At 36.9% G+C, this 14,479-nt stretch overlaps 1 protein-coding gene across 8 annotated transcripts in view; it reads left to right on the top strand.

The window, feature by feature from the left end:
• Positions 1-14,479, top strand: part of NCKAP5 (NCK associated protein 5) — a 394,562-nt gene that overhangs the window by 334,843 nt on the left and 45,240 nt on the right. For 5 of the 8 annotated variants that reach the window (XM_075028890.1, XM_075028891.1, XM_075028889.1 and 2 more), the window contains 2 exons: positions 557-734; positions 5,034-5,112. In XM_075028890.1, the coding sequence (XP_074884991.1) occupies positions 557-734; positions 5,034-5,112 (257 nt within the window). The remainder of the gene's footprint in view (positions 1-556; positions 735-5,033; positions 5,113-14,479) is intronic. The other 3 variants (XM_075028892.1, XM_075028897.1, XM_075028896.1) reach the window with 3 other exon arrangements.

Here is a 14,479-nt window from a genome sequence, read left to right as displayed (position 1 = left end):
TGTATGGGGAAAAACATTAATGATGAGGTGATAATTTTGTTCACGTTACTTTGTTAACCAAACCAATGGCCTTTGAAATTAAAGAATGGCAAGTTAGATCCAAGTTGGTAGAAATTCAAATGATTCCAGAAATCAAGAATCTAGGCAGATGGTGTGTAAAGATAGAGGATAATTAGGTACATGTTTTAATGTATTCCATCTTCATGTATTGTAACCAGCAAACATATATTTGGTAACTAGTCAGAATTAATTACATTTCTAGCTACCACAACCTTTGGTCACAGAAGAGCTTAGCAACTGTTATACTGTGTTTTCACGTTTGCCCCACAGCAGTCCCAAATATAATATAAATCATTATATGTGAAAGACTAAATTGATATACTACCTGAAATTGCAAGTGACAGATTTGATCAAGGCTAGTTAGAAACATTTATCACTCAAAGGTCTAGAGACAGAAAGATACAGAGAGGTTACTTTAAACATTAAAGGAATGGAAAAGTAGAGTGATTGAAGAAGGGCAATGTAATTTATCAGAGGAATCACTCTCTACCTGCAGAGTTGATAAGAAAGCAGCTCAGCAGACAGAAAGTGGATCAAATAATGTTTCCTACAGGAGTGTGTCGAAGGGCAGCTCCCAGGGCTCCTCTCTTCACAGCAACTCTATCAGCTCTCAAGGAAACCACAAGAAAAACAGCAACACAAAAATTGATATGGAAATGCAGAATCAGACCCTGGTAAGTGCTTTAGTACATGAAAACATTATTACCTTATTTTTTAACTTCTGGATGTGTTCCTTATTGCCAGTACAGACAAACAGGATAATAACTGTTTATATATGATAGAAAGATTTTGTGTAGCTAGAGAATTGTGAATTAATACAAAAGTTGGCAGCTTGACTGTAGGCCAGATTATACAGCTAGTCATGAAGATCCTACTGCTTCTGCTGGCAATTCAGTTCCAGTGGAGATATATGCACAATGATGCTATCATCATACTGTAGTAGAGTGAAATAATAGGACTGTTTTCTTTTTTTTTTTTTCATTTTTTCCCCGTTCCCTGAAAATTGCATGCCACTGTTGAACATTCCTTTGAACATTATAGAAATCATTAAGCCTAAAAATGCACTGCTGGTGGGGAAAAGGCAAAGTATTTGACCATATTTAGGAATATTTGTCACTTAAGAGGGAGTCTTTCTAAAGCAAAACCATACATTTGACCCATGACTCTCTTTGTACCATGGAAAAATCTCCCTGTTAAAGCTCTGTAGTTAGTTTTATGCTTCAATAAGGTACTAACTATACCTGATACTTTAATTTACCCAGAGAGTAGGAATGTTGCAATTCAGAAGAAAAATAATTTAATTTTCTGTTAGCTACTAGATTCTGGTTCGTGAAATGTTATGTGAGTAGCTAACTTTTCTGCATCAAGAAGCATACACACAGAGTCTAGGATTGTAGCCTAAAGTCAGACTGAATGGGTGCCCTTCCTTGTGAAGCTTCTAATAATTAACCTTAGAATTTAGTGAGCAATTTCTTGCCTAGCAAGGGCCTTTCCCATGATGTTTTAAAGTCCAAGCACCAGGAGAACAGAGATGCTTTAACTCAATGAGCATTCTTTTCTCATTCCTCATAGCTGTCTTGACCATATTATTATGATGATTATCAACAATAATTTTCACAATAGTCTGAAGACTTGTGCCAAATACAATACTGAACATGAAGTTGAGGCTATTACTTTTGTTGTTCTGATAAAGCTAAGTCATTGAAGTACAACACATGCAACTATTCCATCTGAGAGAATTTGAAATACAAATTCTTCGGGATGTGTTTCAAGGGTAAAACAAATTTCAAAAAGCTTCATAATGGGAACTGGAAAAAACTCTTAGCTTAGTACTGATGTTCAGGATGCTTAAGGTTAAAGTATCCCACACATGGTTTCAACTTCAGGCAAATGGTTTTTTACTTTAATGCAGATGTCTTTCCTAACAACATCTGCAAGGTCACTTTTTAAAACTTACGAGGAACATATGTAGAATGAATGTGTTTGAAAACTTCTTCCTCCTGACTCCTGTGGTATCATCTCTTTTTTGAAAATGTAGATGTCTCCTGCATTATAAAACCACAAATTATAAGCATATCTAAGGCTGTCCTTGTAGTGTCACTGAAAGGAAAGAGAGAGAATGAAAGTCTGGAAATGTGCAATATGCAGGAAATTCAATCCAACTGATCTAGAACTTTGATAGCAAAGCAGAGCCCCTTATCAGAGCCACTCAGTTTAACTATGGCCCATTTAATATGGTCCTGACAGCTTAGGGTATATCTTCACTGTACAGAAGTACAAAAAACTCTACACATTGCTTCTACAATTTCTTTCTAACTTATTATTTTCTAATGCTGCAATAATTTGCTCTGCTTTTTGTCTGTCATTTTGTGAAGTCTTTCTAAATGCAGCAATAATAGTCATTTAGGACTTCAAGTATATCTTTGAGAAACACAGTTTGTTTATCAGAGAACTACAAAGATTGTCCTTAATATACATAAATAATGAAGAAATGCTAATTACACTGTTTAGTTTTTAAGTACATGTTAGTCGTGGGGAAAAGGCATTACCTGTCCTACACCATACACTCTTCTCTTTGCTGGGAGTCAAAGTATTTATTGTATTGTTAAGTTACATTATATGCTTCATCTTTTTGAGTTTCATATTGTGTTTTTTGTGGCACTTAATTCCTAAAGAAATATCTAGTGCCAAAAGACTGAGGACATCTAGAATAATGAGATTTAAAACGTCCTTACAGTTCTTAATGCTAACTTATGAAAGAGATATACCTTAAGATTCCACAGTATGTGATATTTCATCTTGTCCTCCAAACTTCTACAAGAGAAACAATGGAAAGTCTTTAAATTCAAAGTTCATGCATTTTATTAGTATCATTTCCAGTTATTCTTTGGTGTCTGCTTACTTTGAAGCAGATTGCAAAGGACTGGGAGATAGCTGTGACTGAAAACAGTTGCATGCAATAGAATGGCCTGTTGTGCATTTTTTTTGCTTGTAAAAAGACAAAATTAATACTTTTGGAGAAAACAGCATAAATTTTTTGAAAAGCCCTAAACTAAGAAGATTTCTTTTTTTTTCTTTGAACAATACCAAGTGCATTCAGTCATACGGGTTCAGCGCAGAAGCTGCTGTATTTCAAAACTGCATACCATATATATACTGCCTCTTTAAATCCTAGCCATAATATTTTTTAGCATTAATTTTCCAGCAAGTTTTTCCTTTAAAGCTTATTTAATTTTTGATGATTAAATCTCTTCTCTTGTGATGTGCCAGGTAAAGACTTGGGGCACTATTATGCCATAACATAGGCACCAATTACCTCTGATTTCTATTCCTGCAAAGAGCGTTACTGCTTGACTGCCACTGAATTTATGGAAAAAGCAATGTTCCACCAATGGCGGCCTTGTGCATTCACCTTCAGAGGGATACACTTCCCGTTAGTGTTCATCAAAAAAGCACTTTCTCTAAAGGCCAGCCAACAGAAATACATAATCCTTTAGCCCACACCAAGGATATTCCACATTCTCCAATACTTTTTCATGTCCTTGGCTGGAGCTTAAGGTGAGATACAATCATTTTTGTGCTGCACTGCTTCATTTCATCTTTGTGATTTTATTACAGGCCAGTGTAATTTAGAAAAGCCATGGGCTTTGCTTTGTGAGGTGGAAGTGTGGCACCAAAAGCAAGACACCAGGAGTTTTGTATAGCACTGTCTGTCTGCAGTCTGTGTGTTTGGGGAATACCCAGAGATCTATCCTAATATTATGAAATGTCACATCAGCAGCAAGCCACAGACCGCCATGCAGTCTGCAAATGTGAGAAATTGTTCTACCCGTAATTCGATGCCAAATGATCACATACTCTCCTCTTCATTTTCCATAGCCTGAAGAGCATAATTTCAGCAGAAAAAAAGATGTAATCAATCAGATCTCTGGGATTAAGAGATTATAAATGCACTTTTATAAATGTAGAGAGCAAGTCTTTCATGTCTTACTGAGGCTAGTCACAAGAGGTCAATAGGGCTACTTGTATAAGCCAGACAAGCAGAATATATACTATGATCAAAGGCGTGTCATGCAAATGATGTTAAATTCTACTGGTTTAGATTATGGAATATATTTAATGTTATTGTGAACGTGCTCTAAGTAGTTGAAAACAGCAGAGAGTGATTAACGAATAATTTAAGATCTCTGAGATATTGAAAGTAATTTTTTCTGCAGTGCTGGCTTTCCTCCTCTCATCACCCTGAAAGTATCTTCATTCCTGTTTGATTTATATAGCATGGCAGAAAAATATGTCCCTGGATCTGAATTACGGTCATTGATGGCATGTAATGGAGGGGGTTTTCACTGTATGCTAGGAAGATACTCAGATTATATATACACTTGGGAAATAGGAGTGCAGAAGAACAGAGCAAAAATATGCCTTCATCTGAAAAATAGAGTATCTAGGGGATTTGAATAACATACAGGCTCTTAGTGTGCACTGCATTCTTAAATGAAGTTTTTGTCTCTGTTTAGCTAATAAATGCTTTTAAACAGAGATGGAAACAAAACCGCCGAAGTTCAGTGTTTGCAAACTGAATTAGAGAGACACTACATCACATACTAAAGTCATGGGGTTTTTTAGCATAGAATCTGAAACATGGCAGTTCTAGAGAGAAACAAATGAGAGGTCAGGAGAACTGAGCTTTTTTTTTTTTTTTTTTTTTAATGCAGAAAAAGACTTTTCCTTTTGAGGAATTGTGTCTTCCAAGGGTGTCTTTTGACTGCTGCTTATTGTGACTTTGAGTGAAGTTAAAGTTGTTTTCCTCAGGTATCGTTCACAGGATGAGACAGGCTGTATACTTCTACTCTTAGCTGCCCTGTAACTTTACTCTGGTTTATTTCTGAGAAGATATTCTGTAGTTACCATGAAGCAACATACATAAACAGAGTCTCAGATGTTCTTCACTTTTGTTGTTGTACTATGTACAGGCTAAAGTAGTCACAGAAAACCTGCAAGAAGAAGAGGAGGACACCATGACAAGGACTACATGTCAGAGTCATGTGATAGGTACAAAATTATATTTTACACTGGATTTTATTGCTGTCTCAGTTCTTGGAAAAAAGCATGTTTAATTTTCATTACTTTATTTGTTTGCCCAGTTTATGTCAGCTTTAGCATTCATTTAGCTCTGTTCCTGGATAGCCATTACCAAGTGTGGATCAATGCAATGCTTGACAGAAGGGCTCTGGAATCTGGTTATGAAAGATCATTTCAGCCTCCAAAACTAGTGGGTTACATATAGTGTCTTAACTGAAGGGTTGTTGTGCATGATACTTTCAGTGGGAATAATACTGATATACTATAACTCTGTCATCTGGCCTTGAATTAGTAAAATTGAGAATAAAATTCTGAATAGCAGAATAATTACTGTGATAAGCTAAACCAGAAGAAGTAGCAAACCAGGTGTCTCTTCAGAAGACCTTAAAAGCTGTTATTAAAAATAAAGTTGCCTTTGCTCTACGCTTTTCAGGAGGGTAGCACCATTCACCCTGCTTCTTGATTGGCATGTACTAGCTTTTAACCTCAGTACATGTTAAAATATCTAATAGGCAATGGAGGACAAAACAGAAGTCTGTTTGGGATCTGTATTAGAGCAGTATGTCACCAATATAAGGAACCGACTCTGAACGAAAAAGATTCTCCTTTAGCAAGTTCCCTTTGTAGGCAGAGACTGCAGCAATAGTTAAAATCTGATTCAGTGTTTTCAGGACACTGTAAGTGATTTTGCTAGCCAGAAGCTCTTTCATTTCACTAATAATGTCAGCCCAGCAAGTGGGGCTGAACAGAGTATCATGTCGAAACACATTTCTCTTTGGGGTAGTAGGAAAATGTTAGCATGCTTTATTGACTTGTACATCCTTTTCAGCCAAATAAACTCTGCCTGTCTTACTTACAGAAAAGATCCCTAAACTCTTCCTTAAGAACCCAGCCATAAGTTGGCTCCATTACAGCAACTAAATAACAAGAACTTCAAACAATGTGGTGTAAGACTCCGAGGAGATTCTGTGAGTGGGTAGGCACTAGCCCTGAAAAGAGAAATACGTGCTCCTCACTCTGTGAATAAAGGGCTTTCTTTCTGTTACTAGAAATTGCCCAAAAGAGAGTAACTCACTCAAGATTGTTGAAAATTATTTTTTCTCAGACTGAAATAATTATTTTGCCTCCGCCTCAAAATTCTCAAAACTTTTACTTTGAATTGATGTGAAATGTTTGGGTTTAATTTTTATCCAGATATTGAACAAGAAAAAACAGCTATTTGAAGAGCTTTTTTCTGAAAAGACTCCAGTGCTTCCTTTGTCTTCATCAGTGTAATTGGTGGTTGTGGCTGAGACCTAATTGCTATATATTTTGATATATTACTTTGTTACTGTGTCCTGTAATATGTCATGCAGGTGGCTTTTGAGGGGATTCATATTTTGCTCCTCCCACAGGCACCAAATCTGAGTCTCTGACAGGACATAGTGGTTATGGAGCAGGTTGGTTGGCATTCCCCTAAGTCAGACTTTGGTTGTGCCTTGAGTTCATGAGGCCCTCAGTTAGCTGGGAGAGGTCATCATTGTGAGTCCAGCCCTCCTGTGCACCAAAGTTCTTTTCTGCAAAGAAAAGACCTTCACCTTTTTCAGGGCTGATGACATGGATAAAGTGACAGGTAGGTCTGTGGCCCAGGTCTATACAAGTCCAGAGTATGTAGTGCTACAGAGATGCCAGGCAGTGCTGCCCTTGGGAAATTGCTATAGCTTGTACAAAGACCTTTCCATCATCTGAATTATACCAATTGCAAAAGCATCTTCTTTTCCTAGACAATGCCATCTCTTAAAGGCTCAACACAGAATGCCAGCTATCCCTAGTCTGCCTTGTCAAACCATCTACAATAACTCAAAGAGTTTGCTCTGAGGATCAAGTTGTTAATGTCAGGAAACTTTGATGATGAGAGACATTATGTGCAATAGGTAGTACTGGCACAGTAAAAATAATTGAAGTCTAAGCAAATTTGTTAACATTAGCACAGTGAGTCCTAATGCAGAATGTACCAGTCGTTACTCATTTCAGCAGGACAAGACCAAGTCTGGGAAATTAGAAGCATGGGTCTAAGTGCACTTCCTGAATGCTCCTAAATCAATGTTGTGCTGTGGTTTATTCTACTCTCATCATGCTATGTTTTATCTTACATTGGTATTTTTGCTGCCATATGTCCGCATTGCTCTGTGTGGATAGCAAGCTTTCCTAGGTCTCACTCAGATTCTTTTACCAAATTCCTCAATAGAGAGAGGTTCTGGCATTTTTCTGATACAAAGGTTTTCATAGAAAGATACTGGGTTTCTTTCAAGACTGAAACTCTATGGAGCTTTAAGAAAGGTTCATTTGGAACATTTCCCATGTCAGCTTGCAATTTATAGTCAAAACCATACACAGGGAAGAACTTGTGAAGATTATAAAGAACTTGTTGGTATGGAGAATTAGCTGAGATGTGAGACAGCCAAATTCAGCTTTCTTTGTTATCAGCTCCTAAGCTTCTGGTTGTCAGAAGCCAGAAGGATTGCTCTGTAAATGCTATGCCTCGCTGCCATCAAGCACATGATAGTGAGCCAGGTCCTTAGTCTGATCAAAGAGGGCAGTTTATGTCCTGGTGGAGGCTTTTGGTGTGTTGTTTTCATGGAACAGTTTCATAGTGTTGGAGGTTCTTCCAGAACAGAAACATCTTTGAAATCTTGAAAATTTCAGTGGGCTGTAAATTAATTTCTTACTTCATTCTTTACCATCATAAACAGGTTTTTTAAGAAAACAAAGTTCACTGTGGTTTTGTAGCTGTACTTCAATGAGTTTATTCTACTGGTTTTGATCTAAACTGTTAACAAAATAGAGCTGAATGTATAGAAGATGTAGAAAGGCTAGGATTAAGTAGGGAAGGTGTTCTTTACATAATAGGAAGAAACGTGTTGCTGTAGTAGTCACTGTAAAATACCTAAATTGACATCAGTTCTGCCCAGTTAGCTAATAAACAAGATACATATAACTGAGCAGTCTTCAAGGTTGATATCATGTCAGACAATGCTGGTTCATCACTTTCTAATAATGAGATACTCCTGGGTGTGTTAAAAAACATGTAAAATGCCAGTTGCTAGGTTTTTAATTTATTGTGAGTTGTTGATCTAAACAAATTTAAGTATTTTGCTGACTCTCTGGATTTTCTAAATTGAAAGAATACAAGAATGCACAGTAATATAAAATTTCCCTTCTAGTATACCTGTATTTCAGGAACACATGATAATTTCCATATGAAGCAGTCATTTATATTGTGCTATATTGTACTTAAACATATATTTAAAACATTTTAAAAAAATTTAAAACAAAAATATGTTATACCCTGGATACTTTTGCTGTACTGTCAGTGAGGATGCCAAATGTGGCCCTGGCAGCACAGATGCTACCTGTGCTCCCACTTCCCACAGACAGGAGACCTCAGAATCCACCAGTAGCACTTTCAGGTCCAGTCATCTTCAGAGCTCCTTCCTCAAGCCCTTTGCAATAAAGTAGTTGGGTTTTGAAAGAGTGATGAAGTGGAAAATGCTAAAGTACCTTGTAAGATGAAGAACATGATAAAAAGGTTGAGTTTCCCTTCATGTCATGAGAGACTCCGCAGCTCAGACAGGTACAGCAGGTCTCCAAATATTCCTGTAAATAAAATTCTTTTATTGAATGCAAAGACTATGTGTCAAGCTCCTGACAGTATTGCTTCCATGTAAACATAAAAAAGCCTTCATTTTACAAAGAAAAAGAATTTATTTCCCCCGAGGGAGTAGAAGTGTCTGTGTTTGTCTTGAATTTCTGCGTTATCATAATGGCCAAAAAAATTACAAGACAGTTACAAATTACACCTTTACATAGAGAAGTTAATAATTGGGCATCTTAAGAAGATAAAAGCATTTGTGAGAAAGTTTAATGTTTCATATTTCAAGTAATGTTTCAAATTAGCAGCCACTCCTGGAAGAGTGTGATTGTATTAATGATAATGTATTAAGAGTTTTCATTGATAAACAGCTTCAAGGGAAAAGCCAAAAATCCCTAGTACCAACAAACAAATGCTAATTACTGGAATTCATTCTTGCAGACAATTTCACATGACAATACTATGGTGTACCATAACAGTCATACCACAGTTTCTTAAATTATGATATTTGTCTGTTATGGCTAAAATTCGGGCGCCTTGTTGGAGCAGAAGTATTTTTGGCTATACAGGTCCCTACACAAATTAAAAGGTTCCTGACCTTGTTTTCTTTTTAAGAATATGTATCTGTAATGAAGAGGAAAGTTATTCATCATTAATCTTATCATTCTTCAGTGTTGATATAAGCCTATGCTGAAGCTGAAGGAGGAAAGACTGAGTGTGCCATTTTCTCAGACATCAGCACTTTGGTGATTTACCAAACCTCGTGTTTAAAAGCTGCATAATAATAATTTCTCTGGGTCCACTTTCCTTTTCTTTTTGTCACCCCAAATGGGTGATAAATTTGCTAGAGAAGCAAGTCAACATTGAATATGCTTTTTGCTAACGATATACTCAAGCATCACACGAAACACAGTCTCAGCATATATTCACGAGCCTAAATAGACTGATGAGAGGTGTCTGAGAAGGTTTCAAGTCTATTCTTAAATTTATACTCAGGTTTCAATACAAAGAAAGAGGAAATTTTTTTTCACAGATATTTCTATGTGTAAATATGTTTATTCACCATAGTGGATTTCCAGTGGTCACTCTACCCCTAGCAATTCCTCAATGAATCAAACAAGCACTTCTGGCCTAAAGCAGTGAAGTTCAGGGAGTACATGAAAGCATGGACAGTTCATCTAAAGGAATTCTTCTATTGAACTGGAAAGTTTTTGCTTTCAAATGTTATCTTTAATATGTCACTGATTGAACTAAAAGGCCAGATTCATTCTTTAATAAAAGCCTGTTGAGCTTTGACGTCAGGGACATCACTGCAGGTGGGTTTTGTCCTTGGAATGACATCACTGGTAAAAATAAAATAAATTTAAAAATCTGAATAGACCTGCAGTTCACTTGAGCATTGTGAACGAACACTCTAGAGAGCAAATACTTGACAACACAAGAATTGGTGGTGGCAATACAAAATATATCTGAGTGTTGTTGGTACTACCTGCTCCACTGGAAACACAAGATACTACCTACTGAAGTTGTGTGGGGAGTTATTTCCCTGAGGCAGGCTGGGGTTAGAATCCACAGTAGAAAGATTCACAGTCCTTGGAAAGAAATTATCTAACTGTGGCATTGACGCCTATTGTTTGTTTGGAGTATTTCAGGTGAAATTCAGAGCCAGGTGAAGATTATCAAGGTAAATGTAGTCTGAATTTTTGAAACTTTAAAGAAAGACTTGGGTCTAATTTTTGGCAAATTTTCATAAGAAGTCCAGGTCAGTTGCTCAAAATTGATTCATCCAACATTAAATGGGAATCCTTGTAGATACTGGCATTTCTGTAATACAGAGAAAATGCCCGCAGATACTTAAAAGGGTTTTGAAAAGTCTCTAGCTAGATAGAGGGTTGGGCTTCCACACTATCAAAGCAACATTAAAAGTGCATTGCAGACTTTGCTGCTTTGTGCTAGAACAAAAACACACACTGAGGTCAAGGGATTCTTTTGTAGCTATGCTGTAACCCAGCGCTCAACTCCATTAAAATTCTTGATAATCATCTGCCTTATAGCAGGCTTTATCGTTTTTTCTACTTTCCAAGAACAACCTTACAGAAGCGTTTTGCAGTTTAATTTAAAGGCAATCTGGTCAGAAAAAGGAAAGTCTATCTTTTAAGCAACTTTTCAGAGATTTGTCTTCTTTAGAGGACATTTGGTTGAATGCCTTAGACACCTAATATTCCAGAAAGGAAGTATTGTTAGTATATGTTGCGTTGTGTTTTAAAGTCCACCCTTTTAAGCTTTACATGCAGCAAAGTGATCAAACTACATTTTCAGTAGAAACCAGGAATGTCCTTCACAGAAGTTTTATAGATAAGTTGCTAGCAACTTGATAGCAATTTTACAGATACATTAATAGCAAACATAGGACATATAACATGTTGTAGATTTAAGTGGTTTTGACTTAAAATAAAATGTCAGCATTATAATTATTTGTATTGAGGTATCAAATACTAAAAATGATAGCCTTATCTGTGTATTCTGATATTGTTTTATTCAGCACCCAGTAGCCAACCTATGAAACTATATACATGATAATAAAAAACCACACTACATAAGCAGTATTTTCTATGAGGAGAAGGACCTGCATTCTTTCTAGTACCCCAGGTAAATTTGTTTGTCTCTGACTCCTCTTTTCTTTCTGGTTCTTCTGTATGGTTTTCCCACAGATATATCCATTTACTACCAAGATATTCTTTTCTCACCTTTCCCCTCATGTTTGTTCACCTGCATCGTTTAAAACTTGGGGTCACTCCTTAGTGCTTGTGTGGTGCCCCAGTATATTTTCTGACTCCATACAAATCTAGACCACGATACAGAACCTGCCTTTTTGCTTCCATACCAATACCTCTTCTAATCAACAGATCCTTGGTCCAGTGTCATCTGCCTTTTTTCTCTTGGTTTCTTTCTGAAATCTAGATCTGATGAAAACTGAAACGGAAAAAGTATGTTTCAAATTTTATTTCTGAATGTGCCATTTAATGTACATACTCATTATGCTTAATTATATAAGTTATCCAATGGCCTATTCCAAAGCTTGATGAAAACAATAGCAGTTCATCTGCTTGTTTAATAAGCTTGCACCAAGCGTCCAGTAAGAGAAGAAAAACTACTTGACACCCACCTCTGCCAAACAAAAGACTTGGGTTTATCCACCATTATGTAAACTACTAAAACTTCAGACATTTTTACTGGAGTACTAAGTAAACAGCTATTGAATTCATGTTTTCTCATTCTCAGGGAATGAAAATAGATGTAAAGGAAACAAGCCTGATTAATGTGGTAAATACATTAAGTCTGACATGGATCGTCCTAAAAGATGTCCATTAAGCCTGACATATTTGAGCAAACACATTTACATTAAAGAACCCTCAAAACCTGGAGACAGATTAGGTGAGGTCTGTAATGAATTACTGAGATAAATGTAACAGAATAAGTGACAGAGGAAAGATGATGAACAAATTGATCTGTATTACAGCCTGTGCATTCAGTAATGAGAGGTGATCCACATCACTGTGGAGAGGCAAAAGGATGTTCCAGAAGTTGCTTAAATGTCAGGAAAATCCTTGGACGTCTCTAATGCATTTAATGAAGAACAATATTCAACGGATAAAATGTCTTTTGACTGCAAAAGAAATCCTCTCTTGTCATGAATTCTCAATGCCTGAGAAAACAACTTATCAGTGTCAGTGTTAATTCCTTTCATCAGGCCATTGATAGAAGTTGAGAAGAACCATTTAGCAATCATCTTATCACTGATATAGGAGTTGAATCATTCATTTACACATGATCAGATAAAGGAAGAATGTTTGTTTTATCTTCCCCATCACCACCCAGTAAAGCTGTGGAATACCTAGAAGTCTCTACACGTGAGGCTGCTGTCTGTAAAAGCCGTCAAACAAAACCTGTTATCACCAAATCCATTTCCAACCTGGGTCTGTTCCGATTTCGAATCTGCAGGCTCAAAAATGTTGTGTTTTGATACAAGTTCTGATAAAGTATTAGATTTTTCATGAATCCCCTATATATGAGCAGGGGTACAAGTATGCATGCATTTATTTGTACATTGGTAACAAAGCCATTTTCTAAAGCCCTGTGTCTATGTGGAAGCTGAGAGGTAGGTATTAAATCTGTAGGTGCTGACTGTATTGCTTTAGTAAGTGTGCTTCCTGGGCTGGAGCTTTGACATGGGACTTCAGTGTAGCAGGCAATTTAACAACGTGCTCACTTGCTGTATCTAACCAGCTTGGATGTTAATCCAAAGGAATAGGTTCCCAACTGCTAAAACAATGATGAATTAATAAATACTAAAATAAGCTGCTTGCCTCTAGCAACATCAGGATCCAAACTTGTTCATTGAAAAAAAAAAAAAAGCTGCAAAACCTAGTGCCATGAGGGGCCTGGAAGATACGGGAGAAACCCTCACAACCTCCTTACCTATCATGGTCTCGCTGTCCTCGGAATACTTCAGACAGGAGGAGGCATGTGTGAAAGTGCACAAGCAGATCTGAGCTCACCTGGGTAAAAAGCAGTTACATTTGTACTTTCACTCACCTAAATACCTCTGTCAGTTCCTCAAAGTTTATGCCATTTCATGCCTCCATCTACTATCCCCAAAGCTTTTACACTTTAATGCAATTATCAAGCACTGTTCTTTCCATTTTGTACTTCAAAATCTTCATTTTCTGATCCTGAACACCATTGAAATGACCTGTGTCTGTGGTATCCTTACTTTTCTGAACCAGAGTAGCTAAAATGAGGCATCACTGAGGGGAAGTCTTGTTTAATAACCAGTAAGCGTTGCAAAAACAACTGATGGTCTTGGGGCAATATTCATGTTAATGAAGATTTGGTGTTGTCATGCTGAGTGGCCTTCCAGGGCCATATGGAGCAGCATTCAGCATTTACCATCCCAGGACTTGCTCATCAGAAACAACTCACACTGGTGCAGAAAGCTGATTAAATATCCTCTCCTTCTAATGAGTTCCTCTGCATGTTTTCAGTGAAGTTTTATTAGCACATGTTTTTTGTATGGGTGAGAAGGTGAACAGGCTACTGTGCAGAATGGAGCGAGTTGCGAGAGGAACAACAGCATTATGTATGTTTGGGCCACTAGAAATGGGATGAATGTTGTCTGTGGTACTGTGTTCTTAACTCTTGTTTGGCATTTGGGTAGTTCTGCAGGGATTAATTTTGAAATGATGATCTGAAGGAGCCTATGATAATAGAGCGAAACTTTCTGTGTATTTTTCTAGTTGTTACTTCCGTTCTGTGAAGATGATGGAGAACCTTGCTAATGTGAATAATAAGAAACTAACATCCATTAGTGTCTTCTAATTTATGTCAGCTTACCTTCTTCACAGTCTGGCAAAGACAAATCATTTCTTTGTACTTTAAAAGATAGTACACATAGCACTTGTCTAATTGCCAATTCTTCTGCAGCACTGCTGCCTACTGTGTAGCTTGTCTTCCTTCTGTGGAGAGAATTAATATTTTGGATCAACACTTCCTTATTAGCCGCAATGATTTGCTGTTAATTTCCTTCTTTGTCATTATATTTATTCACCCAGAAATACCAAATTTTATCACTAGCACAAGAAGTGTGGCTCTTTATACATTATATACAGGATACAGTCTAATTATTATTGAAAATACTGAGAATCT

This window comes from Buteo buteo, chromosome 5 (assembly GCF_964188355.1).
Source record: "Buteo buteo chromosome 5, bButBut1.hap1.1, whole genome shotgun sequence".
Classification (NCBI taxonomy): Eukaryota; Metazoa; Chordata; class Aves; order Accipitriformes; family Accipitridae; genus Buteo; species Buteo buteo.
The sequence above is the reverse complement of the archived record's forward strand: the minus strand, read 5'-3'. Positions and strand labels throughout refer to the sequence as shown.